General features: G+C 51.8%; 1 protein-coding gene across 2 annotated transcripts in view; it reads left to right on the top strand.

Moving 5' to 3' along the window:
* OSBPL5 (oxysterol binding protein like 5) overlaps positions 1-22,405 on the top strand; it is a 74,097-nt gene that overhangs the window by 35,864 nt on the left and 15,828 nt on the right. For both annotated transcript variants that reach the window (XM_054439515.2, XM_054439516.2), the window contains exons 4-11: positions 2,603-2,683; positions 2,923-3,024; positions 4,368-4,571; positions 5,367-5,451; positions 16,859-17,033; positions 17,351-17,543; positions 20,441-20,625; positions 21,541-21,622. In XM_054439515.2, the coding sequence (XP_054295490.2) occupies positions 2,603-2,683; positions 2,923-3,024; positions 4,368-4,571; positions 5,367-5,451; positions 16,859-17,033; positions 17,351-17,543; positions 20,441-20,625; positions 21,541-21,622 (1,107 nt within the window). The remainder of the gene's footprint in view (positions 1-2,602; positions 2,684-2,922; positions 3,025-4,367; positions 4,572-5,366; positions 5,452-16,858; positions 17,034-17,350; positions 17,544-20,440; positions 20,626-21,540; positions 21,623-22,405) is intronic.

Here is a 22,405-nt window from a genome sequence, read left to right as displayed (position 1 = left end):
GCAGGGGCTGCAGTGACCAGACCCAAGGGTCCTGCCCAGTTGGGGAGCAGGGGTTGCAAGTGTTCCATCCCACGCCCCCCGGTCTTGCCTCTCTCTTCCTATGTTGCCTCAAATACGCACAGCTCCATTCAGCTGCATCTAGTAGGGAGCTGGGCAGAGGGGAATTGGCAGCAGGTTCGTGCGTCCGTCCGTCCATCCATCCATCCATCCATCCATCCATCCATCCATTCATTCGAGATGCTTGCTAAGCCACCAGCTGCTGGTGTGAATGGGCAGTAAGGTAGAACCGTCCCCTGGTGGAAGCCATAGACAGTCATCAGCTCACCACAGAAACGGCTGCGTGGCTGTATTGCAAAATCCTGGGCGGGCCAAGGGTGGTGTGTGTCACTAGGACCTGTGCCAGCAGGGACATGAGCTGTCCTGCTTCTGGGGAGGCAGCTCAGGGGGCCTGAGAAAGAAAGGAGCAGGGGCTACCCAGCCACAGGGAAAAGCATTCCAGGCTGGGAACAGCATGTGCCAAGGTAACTGAGGGCATCATGAACAAGATCCTGGCTCAGGGGACTCCCAGGAGGGCAACTTAGGACACCTTCTCTGCCAGCCTGGGTCCCTGGAGGCCTGTCAACTGGCCAGGGTCCAGCACATGCCTCATCACTCAGATCTGCCTCCTCCTTATCACTCATCGTCAGCCCAAAGACTGCTTCCAAGTCAGAGCCCCCCAGGCACCCAGTCTTGTGCCCTTTTCTTCTTATGATCCTGAATGCTCTTACTTGGCTAAGAAAGTGCCACACTGGAGCGACACTGCCTGGGTTCAGTCCCAGCTCAGCTCCTTATTAGCTGTGTGACCTTGGGCAGGTTTCTGAACCTCTCTGTGCATAGGCTTTTCCTCTGCACAATGCTGATGATAACAACGATGATCTGAGCTGTGGGATCTAATGTGCTTACATCCATTCACAGAACTGCAGAACCGCAGTGCTCACCTGACCCCTGGCTCTTCCCGCCTCTGCGTGCTGGTGGCTGGTCTGTCTCTCCCTGAAAGAGCAGGACGCTGGCATCTTTACTTTCTAACCTCAGTGCCTAAGGCCAAGCCTGGTGCCCAGTGCTGCCAGGACCGCCAGTCTGTGGAACAGTTCCATGCCCTGCCCCTTGCTAGCTCTCCACCTCTCTGTGCCTTGATTTCCCAGGCACAGAAATAAAATAGGGACAATAACCGGCCCCACCTCATGCGTGGCTGGAGAATGAGGGGGATGAATACAGGCAGCACCCGAACAGGACCTGGTGCCCCAGCAGACAAGGCTTTAGCTCTGTACTTAGCACCATCATGATTGAGGTGGGGGCAGTCCCCAGCGCCCAAGGCTTCTAGCCAGGAGAAGGCCTGAGGGAGGCTTTCCTCGCCCTGGAGGCTCCGCTGGAAAATGCTGAGCACCCGCAGACGCCCAGCCAGAGCAGGGCAGGACGGGCACGCTTTCTCTGGAAAAGGCCAGACGGCATTTAGGCCCCGCCGCGGCGCAGGCTCCATTCCAGGTACTCAGCGCAGCCATCCAAGCACGAGAACAGCCACGGACAACGCCTGCCGGATCGCCTGGCCGTGTGCCAAGGAAACCTTATTTATGGACTCCTAATTTGAATTTCATATAATTTTCACATCTCACAAATTATTCTTGTGATTTTTTTTCAACTGATTAAAACTGTGGAAGCTGTTCTTAGCTTGCAGACCACGCGGAAGGAGGCAGCAGGCAGGATTCGGGTCGTAGCTTGCTGTCCCCAGCCTGCAGGCTTTAGACCTGGTTCTGTGTCCCAACTCGCCCCCTACCCTGCCTCAGGTTCCCCATCTGTAGAAGAACCGTGGCCCCCTTCTGCCTCCAAGATATTGGGACTGCCGCCCTGGGCCCGTGCAGTCAGCCACGTGCTGGGCTCAGGTTCGGGCCTGGACAGTGACCTGTGCCCATGGCTCCCAGGGGATGGGGTGGGCACCCCCACTGCACACCCCCCACCAGTACGTTGGCCCTGCCCAGAGCTGGGCACATGCAATGGCCAAGGAGCAGCCATGCTGGGTACCGTGAGGGGAAGACAAGGCAGAGAAGCTGTTCTTTTGGGTGGATGCAGGGCTGGTCCTCAGAGACCCAGCCTGAGTGCTTGTTGCCGCCATCTCATGGCCGCCGCCGGGCTCCTCTTCTGCGAACTCCACCCTCTGGCACCCTGACTGCTTTCCTCAGAGGCCTCCCAAGTGTCCCCTCAAAGACGGCTGTCCCTCAGGGATCAGTCAGACCCATAGGAAGTAAGCCCTAAACGCTGATGTCCCCACATTTCCCTCCTTCGTGACTGCCCTGCCCCATCCCAGCATGTGCCCTGGGGCAGATGGGTCCCCTCCTGTCACTGGCGTGTGCCCGTGGAGGGGCGCTCGGCAGCCACCCTTGTTCTTCCATCCCCCCGTGGCAGCCCGGGAAGTGCTGGTGGGGGGGGGATGGAGGGTGCCAGGTGGGAAACGAGCGGAGCGCCCTTCTGTGACTTCTGCCTCTCATATCCTTGGCATCAGGCCAACCTGGGCTCCTAGCCCTGGGACGTCCCCTGTGCCCTGTCCCCCACACCCACCTCTCTCTTGTAGGCAGAGTACAGGTTGTGCAACGGGTCAGACAAAGAATGTGTGTCCCCCACCGCCAGGGTCACCAAGAAGGAGACTCTCAAGGTGAGCCCGGGCCTGGGGAGGGTGCAGCAGTGTCATTGTCAGACCGACGACCACCTGAGCCAGGGAGGTCACCCTCCCTGCCTGTCAAAAGGAGGGGACAAACCGCACCTGGTCGCCTCCACGCCCCCTGCTCCCTCTCCTGCCCCTGCCCCTGGACCCATCCCTGGGCTGGATGGTGGGAGGAGCTGGGGCAGCTGAGCACCTTCTCCCATCACCCACCGCGGGTGCCCCGGGCCCAGGCACAGAAGGAGAACTACCGGCAGGAGAAGAAGCGCGCTACACGGCAGCTGCTCAGCGCTCTGACAGACCCCAGCGTGGTCATCATGGCCGACAGCCTGAAGGTAGGTGACGCCCAGCCACCGGCCACCCAGGACGCGGGTCAGCGTGCTGCTGCCATAACAAAGGACCACAAACCAGGTGGCCTGAAACAATGGAAATTCACTTCCCTGCATCCAGCCGTATCACTGCAGCCTCTGCTCCGTCCTCATGAGGCCTTTCCTTATCCACCTGTCTCCTCCTTTTTATGAGGACACCGGTGGGAGGCATTAGGGCCACCTTACTCCAGTGTAGCCCCATCTTCACCTGATTATGTCTGCAGAGACCCCATTTCCAAATAAGGTGGGGCCTGGCCAGTGGGCAGAGGGCACTGCGGAGGGAGCCATCGCTGCGGCTTCCGGGAGAGGACCCCACATCAGGGCCGGGTGTCCTGTGTTCAGGCCTCACGGAGACCGTGGCCATTCACTCGCCTCTGAGCCTCCGTTTCCCCTTGTGCACAGTGGAGGTAAAACTGCCCAACTCCAAGGCTGCTGGGCAACGCATACCAGATAAGTGTGCCCAGCCCTGGTGTCTGCAGAGCCCAGGCCCATGTAGGCTCCTTCTACCCCATACCAAAATTATGAATCAAAAGTTAGGTGCAAAAGTGAGTATTTAGAATGAGAAAAGAAGACAACTACTTTCAGAATTTACAGAGCTGCCAGGCCAGGCGCAGTGGCTCACGCCTGGAATCCCAACACTTTGGGAGGCCAAGGTGAGTGGATCACCCGAGGTCAGGAGTTTGAGACCAGCCTGTCCAAAATGGCAAAACCCTGTCTCTACTAAAAATACAAAAATTGCCAGGCATGGTGACGGGCACCTGTAATCCCAGGTACTCGGGCGGCTGAGGCAGGAGAATCGCTTGAACCTGGGAGGCAGGTGTTGCAGTGAGCCAAGATCACGCAACTGCACCTCCAGCCTGGGCAACAGAGACGCCGTCTCAAAAAAAAAAAAGACTCTACAAAGCTGCCAGTTACAATAGTCACACCACTCATTGCTGGCTCCTCCCTGAGGCCCTTGACCTTAAACTTGACCCACATGACCCTCACAAGTAAATCTGTCCCTGCTGCCACGTATGCATTCACCATAACACATGGGCTCCTTTTAAAAACTGAACAAGGACCCTGCCCTGAGTTCCACTCTGAGTCCTGGGGCACCGCTTGCCGTGGCTTGGCCCCTGCTCAGGCACAGGAGGGACACAGGACACCACCCCCAGGGAGTGGGGGCGAGGAAGGGGTGAGTTCTGAACTGGTGTGGGGGAGTGAGGGAGGAGAAGGGCCCCTCGGCACCCTGGCTCCCCGCCAAGCCATCAAGATGCCCCAGGGGTGGCGGCCCCGGAGGGTGGGCATTGACGCCAGCACCCTCCCTGCAGATCCGCGGCACCCTGAAGAGCTGGACCAAGCTGTGGTGTGTGCTGAAGCCGGGGGTGCTGCTCATCTACAAGACGCCCAAGGTGGGCCAGTGGGTGGGCACGGTGCTGCTACACTGCTGTGAGCTCATCGAGCGGCCCTCCAAGAAGGACGGCTTCTGCTTCAAGCTCTTCCACCCGCTGGATCAGTCCGTCTGGGCCGTGAAGGTGCTGCAGAGGGTTGGGGTTGAAGACAGTGGCCCTGTAGGGCCAAGGGGCTCATTCCTGGGGCCCTGGTGGAGGGCGGAGCCAGCCAGCTGAATGGCCCCCTTGGGGCCTCGAGCAGGTCTCTCACCTTCTCTGAGCCCAACATGAGGCCAGGGGATCAGATATGGCCACTGGTCCTCCATGTGAAGGACACGGCAGGCTGCAAGGAGGTGGCAGGGTGGCACCAAGGTCACCCCAGCCCCTCACCCAGCTGCTGTCCAGGAGGGACAACAGTGGCCGCTCCCTAGGGGTGGCTGAGGAACAGCACCCAGCCCTCACCCCTCCTAACCCCGGGGCTGCCCTGCCAGCTCTAACGGGTAGGAAACCAGAGAAACCCTGAACACCTGGTTACGTTTGGATTTCAGAGAAACATCAGGGCTCTTTCATACAAGTATGACCCCAGTCGTGCATGGGAAATACTTACACCAAAAAGCTACTCATGGTTTCTCTGGGATTCCAACATCACTGGGCATCCTGGATGTGCCTTTGCTGATTCTGGACACCCCAAGTTGGGAGGCTCAGAGCTGGAAAGCTGAGGGCAGAGCTGCCGGCTAAGAAAGGGGACAGAGGTCCTCCACCTACCCGCCTCTGCAGCCAAGTGTCTACCTGGCCAGGTGCCTGGCCCCACCTGGTGGCCCTGTGGCCTGGGGGTGTCCAGGTGGTCCCGGGTGTGAGTCCACATGGTTCTGCCTGACCTGTCTGTGCAGCTGGCCCTGGGTGTGGCCTCGGGTGACACCCAGATCTCTCTCTCTCCAGGGCCCCAAAGGTGAGAGCGTGGGCTCCATCACACAGCCCCTGCCCAGCAGCTACCTGATCTTCAGGGCCGCCTCCGAGTCAGATGGTGAGTCCCTGCCAGCTTGTGCATCTCCCCAGTGCCCCCACCTGAAGTGGGCCCCCTTTGGAGGTTGTAGCCCAGGTACAGGTGGCCCCAGTTCAGTCCTTTCTACCGCCTGGCAGCAGCCTGAAGTCTGGCCAGGATGAACCCAGCTTAGAGTCAGGCCTGCACTCACAGAGACCCCATGCCTAGCCTCAGTTTCCCCATGAGTAAAATGTGACATTAAAATACCATCTGTCAAAGGCCAGGCGTGGTGGCTCACATCTGTAATCCCAGCACTTTGGGAAGCCAAGGCAGATAGATTACTTGAGGTCAGGAGTTCAGGACCAGCCTGGCCAACATGGTGAAACCCCGACTCTACTAAAAAATACAAAAATTAGCCAGGCGTGGTGGCAGGCGCCTGTAATGCCAGCTACTTGGGAGACTGAGACAGGAGGATTGCTTGAACCTGGGAGGTGGAAGTTGCAGCGATCCAAGATCATGCCATTGCACTACAGCCTGGGCGACAAGAGCAAAAGTCCATCTTAAAAAAAAAAAAAAAAAAACCTGTCACCCCAATGTTATGAGAACCCAGTGACCTTATAAGAGCACCCATATAACAATTACTGAGCTCCAACCACATGCCAGTGTGAACCCCAAACATCTGAGACAGGTCTCAGTTAATTTAGAAAGCTTATTTTGCCAGGCCAGGTGCAGTGGCTCACACCTGTAATCCCAGCACTTTGGGAGGCCAAGGCAGGTGGATCACCTGAGGTCAGGAGTTTGACCAGACTGATCAACATGGAGAAACCCTGTCTCTACTAAAAATACAAAATTAGCTGGGCATGGTGGTGGGTTCCCGTGATCCCAACTACTCAGGAGGCTGAGGCAGGAGAATCGCTTGAACCCAGGAGGCAGAGGTTGCAGTGAGCCAAGATCACACTACTGCACTCCAGCCTGGGTGACAGAGGGAGACTCCATCTCAAAAAAAAAAAAAACTATATAGTTTATTTTGCCAAGGTTGAGGCCACGCCTGTGACACAGCCTCAGGAGGTCCTGATGACATCTGCCCAAGGTGGTCAGCGCACAGTTTGGTTTTATACATTTTAGGGAGACACGAGACATCAATCAACACGTGCAAGATGAACATTGGTTCGGTCTGGAAAGGCGAGACAATCAAAGCAGGGAGGGGGCTTCCAGATCATAGGTAGATTAGAGACAAATGGTTGCATTCCTTTGAGTTTCTGATGAGCCTCTCCAAAGGAGGCAATCAGATATGTATTTATCTCAGTGAGCAGGGGGGTGACTTTGAATAGAATGGGGGGGCAGGTTGGCCCCAAGCAGTGCCCAGCTTGACTTTTCCCTTTAGTTGCGTGATTTTGGGAGCCCAAGATATTTTCCTTTCACATTTCCCCCCTTTTTAAAAATCTTTTGGAGAAAGCATTTTAGAAGAAAACAAGTCTCTCATCTCAGGTTCCACCTGATCTCTCATGGCTAGGATGGTTTATTCCTACACAGGTCGGTCCCAAGTTGTTAGGAAAGCTCATTTTTAGAAGGTTGTGAAGTCTCATGTCCTGTGAAGAGAAAATAGTGGGAGGAAGGGAGAAAAACAACAACAAACAAAAGAACAAGCCTGGGAAACTGGTATAGGCCACATTTCTCTGAAGTCCATACGTCAGTAGGCAGGCATGAAAGTGGCTTATGTATGTAAGTAGGTTGCTGTTATTTTCTTCTGAAGTTTAAGTTTGCAGGGCTTTAAGAAAGCACAGCTTAGTCTTCAGTGACTCCAAATTAGGAAAAAAATTGAAAACATTATTTTGAAGACTTGTAGCCAACAAAAATTAGAATTTCATCCAAAGTGTAGAAAATAACAAAAATTGAAAAACATTAGGGAAGACTAGAATCTAACAACAGCTGTACTATAGTTTTTGAAACATAATTTTTTCTCTCCAGTTTCCTATTTTAACTAAGGACGAGTCATGGTAGGACTGGTTTGCTTTATTATACTTGGACTAATTATTTATATACAGTGCAGCAAGAGTAATTATTTTTTACATAGGCTTTTAAATTGTCTTTGATGGAACTTTGTTCCATAGAAGGAATCTCAGATAAGACTTTTTTAAAGCTGAGCCCAGTCATAGATTTGTACCATTAAATGCCTATAAGTTGGGTGAATTATTATCTTCTTGAGGTTCCAAGATAAATTTGGAGCTCCTGGGCCTGTCAGAAAGTGACATTCTTTACTTACCACAGGTCAGGAACCCTGTACAGGGACTGTGTAGATGAGATATGAGGCCAGTTTTTCCAAGGGGCTTTCATTGGCTCCATAAGTCAAGTTTCAGTCCTTAAAGGAAAGCACATCATTCCAGGCAAAGCCTTGGTAAAATAACCAATTTCTCCAATTGTGTCCTGTTACAAATGAAAACAGATTCTTACTGCACTTATGCAAATAACTGTATTGTCATAAGTAACTAATACTCACAGATAGTTTTCAAATTCTATAAAAATTAGGTAGAGAGAAACAAATACGCTCCAAATTTTGTTCATAGGAGTATACTTTACTCAATTGTTAAAAGCTGTAAATAGCTTAAAGTTTTCTTGACTCTGAAAAACAAAACAAAGGATCCGCAATGTTTTAAGCAAAAAGTCAAGAAGATTACTTCACACTTCTTTTTTTTTTTTTTTTTTTTTTGTGATGGAGTCTCACTCTGTTGCCCAGGCTGGAGTGCAGTGGCGCCATCTCGGCTCACTGCAACCTCCATCTCCCGGGTTCAAGCGATTCTCCTGCCTCAGCCTCCTGAGTAGCTGGGATTACAGGCATCCGCCACCATGCCCAGCTAATTTTTGTACTTTTAGTAGAGATGGGGTTTTGCCATGTTCGCCAGGCTGGTTTCGAACTCCTGACCTCAAGTGATCCACCCACCTCAGCCTCCCAAAGTGCTGGGATTACAGGCATGAGCCACCACACCTGGCGATTACTTCACACTTCTATTAGTTTAGTCCATGCAGTTAATTCCTGTTCTGCTTGATATTTATGAACATTTCAGCTCTACATGAGCCCTGAAAGTTTTTCCTCTATTCTGATGTCACAGTCTCTAAAGTTATCAGAAACCAGCATTCAAGAGCACCTGTTGGAGTTTTATAGCTGATTATAAAACCACCTTCTAAAGAGGACCAAAACAAGACAACGATTGTTTGTGGATGACAAAAAGTTTTAGGGCAGCCATAGACAAAGACACAATTGACAAGGAAATTTGTTACTTCTGTGGTACAAAATAATTTAACATAACAATTATAATTATTACTGATAATGTACATTAGGTCATATCATAATTATAGGAGTTTCCCATAATTTTGGAACACATACCAATAACATATTTATACAAATACAGCCCAAAGAAAACCAAACACCATTTTATATTTGACACTGCTTCCTGTATAATTTTTATACCAAATAAGCCAAATATGTCGTTTTTGGACTTTAGGGAACCTATTAATAATATCTTAAAGGATTAGGTTAGAAAAAGTCATAATTTATAATTTGATTTTGGAAAGTTTGTCAAATATTAAAGGTTTAAAACACTTGATATTACAAAGTAGGATTACAAGTCATTGTAAAATAATTCACTCATTTGAACAAAGTAATACCTCAAGGATTAAAAAAAAAAAAAAAAGGCAAAAACCTTCATTCTTTGAGACAGGAGACTTAGTTTTCCAAACAATAAGCTCTAATATCATGAAGCCAATTAAATTGTTTTCCAAAATTACAATCTATAAAATTTTCATCTTGATCATAAGATATAACTTCCATAAACCTTTATAGCCTTTATTAAGGAGTCAGTTATTGTTTCAAGAAAACCTTGTTAATCTGACACAGGGGCCCATATGCTAGTCTTGCATCAGTGTGCCTTTGACATTAATGATTAATTTATAGAGAAACTGAACTTACTTTATCTCTGAAAGTCAGCCCTTATAATCTCACATGTCTATCTCTTCTGGGATAGTCTCTGGGCCTTGAGGAGTTGAACAGCTTTAATTTCTGTGTCTCAGGAATGTGGTTTATTTTGATTGGCATCTTCTACCGGGCCTGAAGATGAAGCTTTAATTGCTGTCAGTGTTTAAAATTTAGTAGGACTTCGTGTTCTTTTTAGACCATGAGTCAAATCCCTGTAACTCAATGTCACAAGGACTTTAAAAGCACATACAAGAAGATATAAGGACAGAATAACCTTGATTTAAAAAAAAATTTTAATCTCAGTTTTTCCTAAGCAAACCAAACTTAATAATAATGGCATATGAATTATTTTGATAAAACCTAAAATCTGTTAGGCCACTTACCAAAAGGCAAAAGAAAATACCTTCTGCAGTGTATAGAATATTATGTTAGAAGAAAACATTTTCTTTAAGAAAACATTGTTAGCATCAGGCCACACACACACAAAAAAAAACAACAGAACCTGAGGAGGAAAACAAAACTTACATGAGCTGAAAATAAGTTGAAGGGAAGTGTTACTATTTTGTTCCTTTTAAGAGGGAAGAGAAAACTGAAACTGGCAAGATGCAATGAAAGTTGAACTTTGGGTTAAAATTAAAAAATTAAAATATCTTATAATTGATTCAATCAACCCCTTAAGAAAATGTCAGCCAGGTGTGGTGGCTCATGCCTGTAATCCCAGCACTTTTGGGAGGCCAAGGCGGGAAGATCACGAGGTCAGGAGATCAAGACCATCCTGGCTAACACGGTGAAACCCCATCTCTACTAAAAATACAAAAAAAAAATTAGCCGGGCGCGGCGGCGAGCGCCTGTAGTCCCAGCTACTCAGGAGGCTGGGGCAGGAGAATGGTGTGAACCCGGGAGGTGGAGCTTGCAGTGAGCCAAGATCATGCCACTGCACTCCAGCCTGGGCAACGGAGCAAGACTCTGTCTAAAAAAAGAAAAAGAAAAAGAAAATGTCATTGTTCTAACCAATTCTTTAGTCTATAACTGTTTTTTTACATCAAATGCAATCTCTAGAAAGACCATTATAATTTCCCTTTAGTCATAGACAACTTGATCATATAAAAGGTTTTGTTTTTTTTTAATAGATCCTCTTATTGTGACTTCCATAGACCATTCATGACATGCTTGGACTTTCTGGTTTGTCCTGAACATCCCTCTTTCTTAAACAACCAGTCATTTTACTCTAGGACTAAATTTACCATACAAGATTTTTTCTCATATGAAATTATTTCTCTTTAAGCTTTCTTACCCCCTACCAAAAAAAACTTTTTTATAACTTTCTTTACATCTCTTTTACTCTTTTATTTCCTGGTTCCTTTTACCTTGTTTTATACATGACCTTTAAATAAGCTTTGAATTAGGCAAAAATTGTTCACCTTTTTAAAAGGACATGCTTTTTTTTATTTTCCTACAAATATATTTTTATTGGAAAATATCCAAATAGTGAAATATCTTATTTAATGTAACTTTAAATTCTAAATTATGATGAGTTTGTCTACAAGTATTTGTCCTATTACATTTACCTAATTATTTTAATCTTTTACCTAGATTATTTATAAAAACTGCAGTTGTCATTATTTAAATTATGGAAACGCCACTGCAAAATTATAGCTGAGACAGTGAAAGAGATTTGACCTAACTGACTCCATCTTGTTTCTAACCTCCAAGCTATCCTTGTTCATTCCTGGGCATAGGTCAAACTAACTTTGGAAGGAACTTAGTTTATAGTTTAGCTGAAACAAAGACTGTAACAGTCTTTCTCAAAATAAACCTTACTGCCTGTGGACTAGACTACCTAAAGCCACCAGATTAGAAGTTATGGTAATCATACTAAATTTAAGATATAGCTATTTTTATTAAACTAATATAAATGTTTATTTTATTTTATTTTTTTTTTGAGACGGAGTCTTGCTCTAGTCTCCCGGGCTGGAGTGCAGTGGCGCGATCTTGGCTCACTGTTACCTCTGCCTCCCAGGTCAAGCGATTCTCCTGCCTCGGCCTCACGAGTAGCTGGGATTACAGGCGCCTGCCACCACGCCTGGCTAATTTTTGTATTTTTAGTAGAGATGGGGTTTCACTATATTGGCCAGACTGGTCTTGAACTTCTGACTTCGTGATCCACCCACCTCAGCCTCCCAAAGTGCTGAGATTACAGGCATTATTAAAGATTACACAAGCAAAGATCATTCTGTCTTGGGCTGGGTTTATAGTTTCGTAACTCCTATGCCAAATTTTGACACCTTATGGTATTTGGCAGGGATAAGTATGAAATTGCTTGATTAATAAATGCAAACAAAAATATGTGCTGGCAATTCTTAAGACATTTCTAATATTACTTTACCAATAATTTTAAAGCTAGCTTATTTATTAAAGATTTTACTTAAGTTACATAAACTTGAAAAAGCATTTGACTCATCTTTTCTTTTTTCCTGATCAAGTATTTGATTCAAGTGCATTTATTTTCTTCAGCCAATCAATTAGAGCCCTTTTATATATTTTCAGTAGTGAAACATTGTGTACACAACACATAAATACATAGACTTATTAGGCATGCCAATAGAAGTACATCTCATAGGTTTATAAAAACTTTTTTTTCCTATCTTAGACTTTCAGATTCTTGATAACCTGTTTCACAGCCCTAGGCAATTGTCAGCTAAGTAGCCTTAAATTTGCATATTAAGGGAAACAACTCAGGTGAAAATCAAATAGCAAAATTTGCATCATAAGGTACAGAGAAAAAAAGTCTGGTGGTGCTAGAGGGAGACTAAAGATGGATGCCAAATCAAACAAAATAATAGAAATCCATCATAGGATTGCATAAGGAGACCAACTTTATTTAGTAGGGACTACCTGTCATTTAAGTGGCTCTCTGAGCTCTGAGCAGAGCCCACACTGAATCCTGGGTCTCCAAAAAGGGAGAATTATTATCAGGTTAGACCACATGATGCTTTTATAGTGCACTTAAAAATTTTTTTTAAACAAAGACATTTCTAAGTGTCTAAACCACACTCTTCCTTAAAAGCCCAAGAGTAACCACTGTTGCAATAACTACTTTAGTCAAAAAAAAAAAAAAAGAAAAAGAAAACACAAAACAGTTTACACAATACAAAAGTAAGCAGTTTAAGAGCTGAGACAAACTTGTCTGTTTACATGCTTGAGGTTTCATAAGAAAAAACAAGTTTCTCCCCCAAAGGGAGTCTGGCACCCTCTCCATTTTCTTTAAGGAACCCCAGGCTACTATAAACTATTTTAGGTCCCCCATGTGGCAGAGGGTGCAAGACAAAGGAGAGGCAGCAGAAGTAAATCAAGGAACAGAATTCAGTCAACTGAGAAGAAAAAAACCTTTTGCTCAAAAAAAGACAAGGTCCTAGGAGAAAAACAAAAACAAAAACATGAAGGTCTCTTAAATACAAACACACACATGCACACACACACATATGCGCACACACACACACACACACACACAGCTTGGATGTTAGCTTTTCATTAAGCTGACTTTTAACCATTGAGCTTCTTTGAAAAAATCTTTTTAAATCTCATTCCATATTTCAACTAGGACAAATTTCAACGAGGACACAGAAGTACAGTCATTACTCTTTCAGTTTGTCCTGGCTAGTGAAAATGTGGTCTTGTTATATCAATAAAGCCCCTTAGTAGTCAAAATCAAAATCTTTTTTTTTCCTTTTGCTGTGGCCATTTGTCTCCCCCCATCACGCCACCATTGTGTGTGGGTGTGGGGAGGGGAATTTAGCCACTTCAGAGGCCTTGTTCCCCGTAATTCGGAACTTCCTTCGGATTTGATCAAGCCAGATAGAGGTCAATGGGAAAAAGACCAAAGCAACAAAAACAGAAACAATAAACAACAAAAAAACAGTTAAGGAAAACAAACAATCGCACAACTTATGTGATCACTGAGCGCTCTAATGGTAAGGAGAAATTAAGACCACCTGGTTGTTAATCTTAACTTTAGCTAAGACAAACCACAATTCAGTTACTTCCCTAGGGATGGGTCTCAGGCTGAAAACTAAGATCTCCACCATCCTAGGAGCAGGAAAAAAAAAATTCATCTTCCCTGTTGGAAGTGAGCTCAAACTCCATAAAGGAGTTACCTGCCTTCCATCATCATGGAAGCAGGGAAAACTTGCCTTCCTTGTATTGGAAGCAAGTAAAACTCCAAAAAGAGAAGTTGTAAAGCAAAATAAACTTTAGATCTTGACCAAATTTTGAGAGATCAGGGATTCTCTGCGGGGGGCAGGGGGCGTGCGGCGGCGCGGTAGGGAGGTGCTTTCAGGCCTCAGCAAATTGTCTTATTGGTTTGAGCCATGAAGTTAGCTCAAGCTGGTACCAAGCACCAATAGGAAACTTGTGAAAAGTCAGGGGCATCTCCATTCAGAATCCCTCCGTGGTTACCAAAATGTGAACCCTGAAAATCTGAGACAGGTCTCAGTTAATTTAGAAAGTTTATTTTGCCAAGGTTGAGGACGCCCACCTGTGACACAGCCTCGGGAGGTCCTGACGATGTGCCCAAGGTGGTCAGAGCACAGTTTGGTTTTAGGGAGACATGAGACATTAACCAACATATGTAAGATGAACATTGGTTTGGTCTGGAAAGGTGGGACAACTTCAAGCGGGGAGGGGCTTCTAGGTCATAGGTAGGTAAGAGAAAGATGGCTGCATTTTTTTGAATTTCTGATTAGCTTCTCCAAAGGAGACAATGAGATATGCATTTATCTCAGTGAGCAGAGGGGTGACTTGGAATAGAATGGGAGTCAGGTTGGCCCTAAGCCGTTCCCAGCTTGCATTTTTCCCTTTAGCTTAGTGATTTGAGGGGCCCAAGATTTTTCTTTCACACCAGGCACCATTGAACCAACAGGTTCTACTGTTATCATCCACATTAGACAGATCAGGAAACTGAGGCACAGGCAAACTGCCAGCAAGAAAGTGCTAGAATGCGAATTTCCCTGACTCCCAAATGCATTGCACACTGTTGCTGTTCCCTGAGTGGCCGCTCAGGCAGCTATGACTGCAATGATCCTGTGCCTGGAGGGATTCCCTCTTGGCTGTTCCTCCCTCTAACCTGAGGTTGGGGCCCTACCCCCACCGCGCCCTCCAGTGGCTGCTCTGGGTAAATGCAGTTGCTCCATCTCCTCTAACCCCCGGGTGATGCCTCCCAGAGCAGTGGGGTGAGGGGCTCCCATGCCACCGGTGGTGCAGACCTAAAGCAGCCTGACCTTGACCACGGGGCTCCGGTGCCTCTCAGGTTGGAGTCTCAGTGCCACATCAACCCTGGTGGTCAGATGCCACATCCGTGCTCCCTCCTGGGCCATCCTGAGTCCCCCACTCTGCCAGGTCCCATGCAGGCCCTGGGATGGACAGGGCAGCCCACAGCCTCTGTGCTCCTGGGTGAGGTGGATAACCAACCATCAGATAAGGCAGGTTGGGCTGAGGCGTGAGCTGAGCCCCTGATAGGGTAGGGGCCACCATTCGGGAGGAGAGGTATCTGCAGCCCCTGTGGGTATCAGGGTGGGCTTCCAGGAAGAGGAGGAAGAGGTCTCGGAATGAGCTTCAAAGGATGCATAGTATTCAGGATGTCTAGTCCTTTGTGGCAGCTACAAAGCACACGTGTTCAGGTCCTGGGGCCAACTCGGCAGTTGTGACCCCTCCAGCTCCCCACCACCAGCCACTGCCATCCCTCCCCCAACCCTGGTGTTCAACCCAGGCTTGGCCGCTCTGGCACCAACCAAGCCTGCAGTGGAACCAGCAGGATCCCAGATATCCCCCCAACCCAACGAGAAGGGCAGCTCTAGAGACCCAGGAGCCACTGTCTAGGCAGGCCCCTCCCTACACTGGACCCTGAGATGCTCCACGAAGAGCAGGATTTCATGGATCTCAAAGTGAGGGAGAGAAACTCACTGTCTCCAGGAGCTCGAAAAGGCAGAGGTTCAGAGAGGCACAGAACCGCCTTCAATGCTCTTCAGCCCCATCTGCCCACCTGACATGACCCCAGGAGCCTTTCTTTGAATAACACTTATTAACAGCCCAGGCGCAGTGGCTCACACCTATAATCCCAGCACTTTGGGAGGTCGAGGCAGATCACTTGAGGCCCAGAAGTTGAGACCAGCCTGGCCAACATGGTGAAACCCCATCTCTACTAAAAATACAAAAAAATTACAGGCAGGCACCTGTAATCCCAGCTACTTGGGAGGCTGAGGCAGGAGAATCACTTGAACCCGGAGGCTGCAGCGAGCTGAGATCACCCCACTGCACTCCAGCCTGGGTGACAGAGCAAGACTCCATCTCAAAACAACAACAACAACAAAAAAAAACACACTTATTGAGCCGGTGTGGTGGCTCACACCTGCAATCCCAGCACTTTGGGAGGCCGAGGCAGGCAGATCACCTGAGGTCGGAAGTTCGAGACCAGCCTGGCCAACATGAGGAAACCCTGTCTCTACTAAAAATACAAAATTAGCCGGGTGTGGTAGTGCATGGCTGTAATCCCAGCTACTCAGGAGGCTGAGGCAGGAAAATCGCTTGAACCCGGGAGGCAGAGGTTGTGGTGAGCTGAGATCACGCCATTGTGCTCTAATCTGGGCAACGAGCAAAACCCCATCTCAAAAAACAAACAAAAAAAAAACACTTATTAATAGTGTGACCTGTCACAGGCCACCACAAGATGCTCTTCTGAGTGCGGGGGCCGCTGTTAGTGATCACACCAGGACATCGGTGTCACCCAGGTGGACACATGCCCCACAGGAGGACCCTTGGGTGGTGCTGTCACCCTGCTTAGGAAGGCAGCAGGGCACAGGGCCCAGAGTGGGGCTCGGAGGCGCCCAGCTGTCGACTGGCTCCCGCTCCACCGCTGCCCACAGAGCCTCTGGGCGGCCTCAGACAGGGCTCCTCCCTGGTGTGCAAGCCCCTCCTCAGCCTTCTCCACCCTCCTCCCTGGACTCCAGGCCGGCAAGAGCTCCCGGCACCCTGACCAGTGCTTCCCAGTGAGGGAGGACCCTCCTCCCTGACTCCACCTGCAGAAACCTGTCAGGGTGGGAGGCTGGTTCCGAGTGTTCTGGGTTTGTGACCTGCAGGGGTCACTTACGCCGGCCCCTCGTCAGCGATGTGGGTGGTGGAGGTGTGTGGGGACGTGCTGTGAGCATCCCCAGGTGCCTCTGCAGGGCTGCCTCCCCTGGCATACCTGTCCCTAGGCCGGGTCTGCCTGCTCGGGAAGTCCTCCATCCTCAGGGGTTCCCGATGTCTGCCTCCACACAATCTGCAGCTGGATGTGAGGGCAGGAAGGGAGGGCATGTCCCTGCTGGGGCAGGGCCAGGGGTGGGTCCCTGAAGAGTGAGAGTAAGGAGGAGCCTTCTGGTGGCTCCTTGGGGTATGGGGGATATAGAGAGGTGGGGGTGGGGCCTGCTCACCCCATGTGCCACACAGGTCGCTGCTGGCTAGATGCCCTGGAGCTGGCCCTGCGCTGTTCTAGCCTGCTGAGACTGGGCTCCTGCAAGCCAGGCCGAGACGGGGAGCCAGGGACCTCGCCAGACGCATCACCCTCATTGCTCTGCGGGCTGCCAGCCTCAGCCACCATCCACCCAGACCAAGACCTGTTCCCGTGAGTGGGGCGAGGGCGCAGGGGGTGGTGCTGATTCATGGGGTCTCCTTGTAGGCGAGGAAGAGTGGAGAGGACGGCCCCAGCCTGTGCTCTGGTGGGCTGCAGGTTGCAGGAAGGGACTTGTTCGCTGCAGTGTGCCCTGGGAGCCTCGGTTTCTTCCTCTATAAAACGGGGCTGATTGTGTCAAACGTGGGTTGTGGAGGTGATGACAGGCAGGAACATATGTGAAGTGCGGAGCAGCGAGGGGTGGGCGGCCCAGAGGGGTGTGCTGGGGTCTCACCTGTGACAGGGACCCACTGACACCATCCACCTTCCAGACTGAACGGGTCTTCCCTGGAGAACGACGCATTCTCAGACAAGTCGGAGAGAGAGAACCCTGAGGAGTCAGATGCCGAGACCCAGGACCATAGCCGGAAGACAGAGAGTGGCAGCGACCAGTCAGAGACCCCTGGGGCCCCGGCGCGGAGAGGGACCACATATGTGGAGCAGGTCCGGGAGGAGCTGGGGGAGGTGAGAGCCCCCCAGCCAGGAGCCCCACGCGTCTCCCCTGCCTCAGCCCCTCATTCTGGAAGCAGAGGTAGCCATGCCTCATCCTGGGGGGAGCACGCAGGGCCCAGCGGGTGGGTTTTGTCCCCATCACTTGGCAGTGAGTCCAGGAGCTGTCTTTTAGGGAAATAGGCTCCTCCCCTCTTCCAAAGAGGCTGCCCCACTGGCTGGCTGGGGTGCAGATGCGGGGATGGGGCAGGGGTTCGCTGCAAACAAGCAACTCCCTCCTCAGGCTGGAATGCGCTGATGGGAGAACAGGAGGCTCAGGAGGGGCCCTTGGCCCCATCTGGTGGGCGGCCCCACTTCCTGGAGGAGCGCATGGGAGGGCGTGCAAAACCTGAGTCCCATGCTCACAGGCACCTGCACACCTGGTGCTCACCTGGGGCCCTAGGAGAGCCGTGAACAAGACAGACCTGGGCCCTGGGCCCCCAGTGTATGGGCAGCAGGAAACATAGACGATAAACTCACAAACACGAGAGGAGGTTGGGGAGCGGGTGAGGGAGGCAAGCCGGGCCATGGGCTCTTTCTGAAGATGTGAGTGACGGGAGGGAGGATGGCATTCCAAGAAGAGGGACCACCAGCGCACAAGCTCAAGGCAGGGGGCAGGCGGTGGGCAGCAGTGTCCCCAGAGCATGCCTGCAGATGAACAGCCAGGGCAGCTGACTCCCCGCAGCTGGAGAGAGCTCACGTGGCCCTGGGCACCGTGGGGCGCCTCAGGAAGGGGAGTCCGGAAGGAATCACAGGATCTAAGCTTCCGCTGGATGATGGGTGCAGGCTGAGGAAGCTGGGCTCTGGGGTGGGAGCTGCGCTCTGGGGTGGGGGCTGTCAGGAACAGGGGGCTCTGTGATCTGGGATCTTGTCATTCTCATCCGGGAGGCGAGACAAGAGCAAGGCCGTGGCTGTCACTGAGGGCAAGGGGCAGTCCCGGTTTCAGCAGGAAAGGGGAATTAGGTCCTTGCTGTTGTTTGGACAGCGTTGTTTGGACAGCGTTGTTTGGACAGCGTTGTTTGGACAGCGTTGTGTTCGCATCTTGCTCTGCACGGGGACAGAGTGGGCTCGTCCGTGGTCTGTGAAATCCTTACGTTCAGTGGAATACCATGGCCTCCCTGTGGGCTGCTGTTCCCACAGAGCTCAGGCTTCCGTGCGGGGATGGGAAGGTTAGGATGGGCCTGTGGGGAGTGGACTGAGGGCCCCGGGGGCCTCAGGCTGAGAGTATTGGGGAAGCCACCGGCGGGTTAGGCAAGGGCCTCGGGACAGCCGAGGGGCGGGTGTGGACACTGGGCCACCCGTAGGGAAGACCCATTGTTAGGAGAAAGCTGAGGACACCCTGGACCCAGCTGTGATGGAGAAGGGAGAAGTGGGCAGACTCAGGGTATTTCGGAAGGTGGATTGGGCAGATCTCAACCAGATGGTGATGAGCGACACTGCTGTGAGCCAGGCAGGGCGGGCTGCTGCGGGTGCAAGCCTGGGGCTCCGGGCAGAGGGCATGGAGCGGGCAGCCAAGGGGCCTGGGCACCCAAACTTCAGAAGCCAAGCACAGATAAGGCTTCATAGAGGTGGGACGGGGAGGTGGGAGGAGCCAGGAGCCCAGGTGTCTCAGAGCCAGCTGGGCTGAGAGGTGGAGCAGCAGGAGAAGCAGGGATGGCTGCTGGACCAGTGAGGGGTGGTGCGGACCTACAGCAAGACAGTCTCAGTAGAGAAGAGGGCAGAAGCCTGGTGGAGAGGGTTAAGGAGGACGGGACAGGAGCACATGGACAGAGCAGGAGGATTCCCGACAGCCGAAGCTACCCATGATTTCCAAGCCCCAAAGCTGACTTGGAAATCAAAGCTACAGCACTGGGCTCCCCATGACCCCTCATGGGGTCAGACATGGCTCCTGGGTATCCACGCACACTATCCACTGGCCCAGTGCCACGAGGATCTGTCCGTGGCCATGCGTGCACAGAGAGGCGAAGCCGTTGGCCTGAGGAGTCCCAGCAGCAGGGATGAGATCCTGATGCAGGACTCACAGGCCATGCTCCATCTTGCTCCCTCCCTGGGGCAGCTGCCGTCGGGCTAAAAATGCAGAGAGCCCTGAGTTCAGATCTCACCTTTGCCGCATAGCAGCTGTGTGACCTTGGGCAAGTCACTCGTCCCCTCTGTGGAGGGGGAGGACCAGTGTCCCCGTACCTGCAGTGAGGTGCAAGTCTGGAGTAAGGGGAGCCCTGCCACCCCAAGTCACGTATTCGGGAGCTGTGGTGAGGGTTAGATGTCTCAGAAAAGGAGAAGATGAGGGGGCCTTCATGAGGGGCACACAGGCTTCGGAAGGGGAGGGGTGAGTTCATGTACCCGTGTCGGTTTCGCGGGAGCAGGCTTACCTCCAAACTCACCCAGTTGTCCACATTCAATATCTGAAGGCTTCTGTATACCAATCATACCTCAATAAAGTAGTTCAAAAACAGAAAAAGAAATGTTACAATAATCTTTTTTAAAAAACTGAAGAGCAGGCCAAATCCCTGCCTCCCCAGGCAGCTGTGAAGAAAGGGTGGGCTGCAGTCTCTGTGTTCCCTGGGCCCAGGGTCCCACGATGCACAGACGGGTTTCAACAGCAGGTGTTGGGAGGCTGCACCCTGGGCTTTGAGGAGGGCAGGGCTTGGGGTCCCTGGGCCAGCAGCAGAGACAGGGGCGGGGTGGAGCCGCATTGGGAAGAGTTCACATCTGATGGGGCTGAGTCAGCCTCATGAGGCCACGGGGGCCAGGCCAGGGGTTTACACCCGAAGGGGTGGCAGGTACAGCCTCCTCCAGCCAGAGCTGCCACTGTCCCGCCACCCCTTCCTCCCGGCTCCTCCGGGCAGGGCCTGACTGCAGCCTGTCTGCCGCAGCTGGGCGAGGCGTCCCAGGTGGAGACAGTGTCAGAGGAGAACAAGAGTCTGATGTGGACCCTGCTGAAGCAGCTACGGCCAGGCATGGACCTGTCCCGCGTGGTGCTACCCACATTCGTACTGGAGCCGCGCTCCTTCCTGAACAAGCTCTCCGACTACTTCTACCACGTAGATCTGCTCTCCAGGTGCGCGCCATGCCGGGAGGGGCGCCCCACACCTCGTCCTGCATCTGCATGAGACCCTGCAGCCCCCGCAGCCCCTGCCTGCCCTGTGGGGGCTTCCAGAGAATTCCCTGGCTGATCTCAGCCCACTGTTCCTGCAGCTGTAGCCTCCCAGGGGGCCCTGTCTCCAAGATGGGCCTGGGAGGAGCCAGCCATCCGTGGTGAGAGGGGGGTCAGTCCCAAGCACTTGCCATGCACCCTGAGCCCTGCACCCTTGAGCTGGATGGGAAGGGCTGCAGAGGCAGGAAGGGGGCTACAGAGGCAGGAAGGGGACTGCACAGGCTGGAAAGGGGCTGCAGAGGTTGGAAGGGGGCTGCGCAGGCTGGAAGGGGGCTGCGCAGGCTGGCAGGGGGCTGCATAGGCTGGAAGAGGGTTGCCGAGGCTGGAAGAGGGCTGCAGAGGCTGGAAGAGGGCTGCAGAGGCAGGAAGGGGCTGCAGAGGCTGGAAGGGGGCTGCAGAGGCTGGAAGGGGGGCAGCAGAGCCTGGAAGGGGGTACGCAGGCTGGAAGGAGGCTGCAGAGACTGGAAGGGGGCAACAGAGGCAGGAAGGGGGCTGCAGGCTCAGGAGCCAGGCAGAGGGAGCAGGTGGGAACAAGAACATGGGCAGGGAGGCTTCCTGGAGACAGGAGCACCCTGGCAGCCCAGGTCAGCAGTGTCCTGTCTGCCCCAGCGTGGGAGCAGCCCTGGCACTTTCTGATTAGAAGAACCCACTCCCCCGGAGAAAATTATCCTGCTTGGGGGTGACCAGAGCGCCTGGGCCAAGCGGCCTGTTTCCAGCTGAGTGGGTGGATGTTGGGATGGTAGGAGGGAGGGGTCAGGGAAAGGGAGGGTGGCCCACGGCCCCCGGAGCTGGGGTCAGCGTTCTCCTGCCCCATGGCAGGGCTGCTGTGGAGGAGGATGCCTACAGCCGCATGAAGCTGGTGCTGCGGTGGTACCTGTCTGGCTTCTACAAGAAGCCCAAGGTGAGCCCCTGCCAGCCAGGGAGGGTGGGGCTGCGGCGCAGGGGTCTGTCTGCTCAGCCCTCGTCCCTTGGCACTTCCCCGAGTCCCCAGGCCACCCCCTACCCCACATGGCTTAGAAGGGTCCTGGTCACTCCCACAGACGGCCCAGGTCCTTGGTGATGGGGGACAGGGCCCCACTTCCCACAGTTGGGGCCCTGGATGGCTCAGGCCAGGCCCCCAAGGGTGGTCTCATCCCTCAAGGCCCCAAGCTGGACCCCTTCCCCCACCCCCCAAGAAAACAGCCTCAGGCCGTGTTACAGATGGTGCCAAAAGAAAGGGGCTTGAAACCTTAAACCTCAAGGTACCTTTGGGATCTGTGGTTTTCATACATTTTTAGCCATGGAACCCCCTTTTAGAACCCCAAACCCAGGCCTCCAATGATAGCAGGGCTGCTCTGGTTGTAGTGAGCGAGAGGGCCCGCAGCTCCCCTGACCCCACCACAGAGCCCTGGGGTTCCATGGGAAGCAAGTTTGAAAACCACGACCCTGGTTCCACTTCTTCATTGTGCAGATGGGGAAACTGAGGCTCAGGGAGGAGAAAGGATGGCCCGAGTCACACAGCAGGTTTGGGGTGGAGGCAGGACTTCTGACTGCCCTGTGCCTTCCGTAGCTTTCAGCAGGCTGTGTGCAGGTTACACCCAGGGTCCAAGGAGAGTGTGACAAGGTCAGGTTCTCGTGTCCCCTGTCCGAGCTAAGAAGTGGACAGGATTCCCCTGAGGCTGTCCCCCAAGAATGTAAGCCACAG

The sequence above is a fragment of the Pongo pygmaeus genome, chromosome 9 (assembly GCF_028885625.2).
Source record: "Pongo pygmaeus isolate AG05252 chromosome 9, NHGRI_mPonPyg2-v2.0_pri, whole genome shotgun sequence".
NCBI lineage: Eukaryota > Metazoa > Chordata > Mammalia > Primates > Hominidae > Pongo > Pongo pygmaeus.
This window is presented reverse-complemented; position numbering and strand designations above follow the sequence as displayed.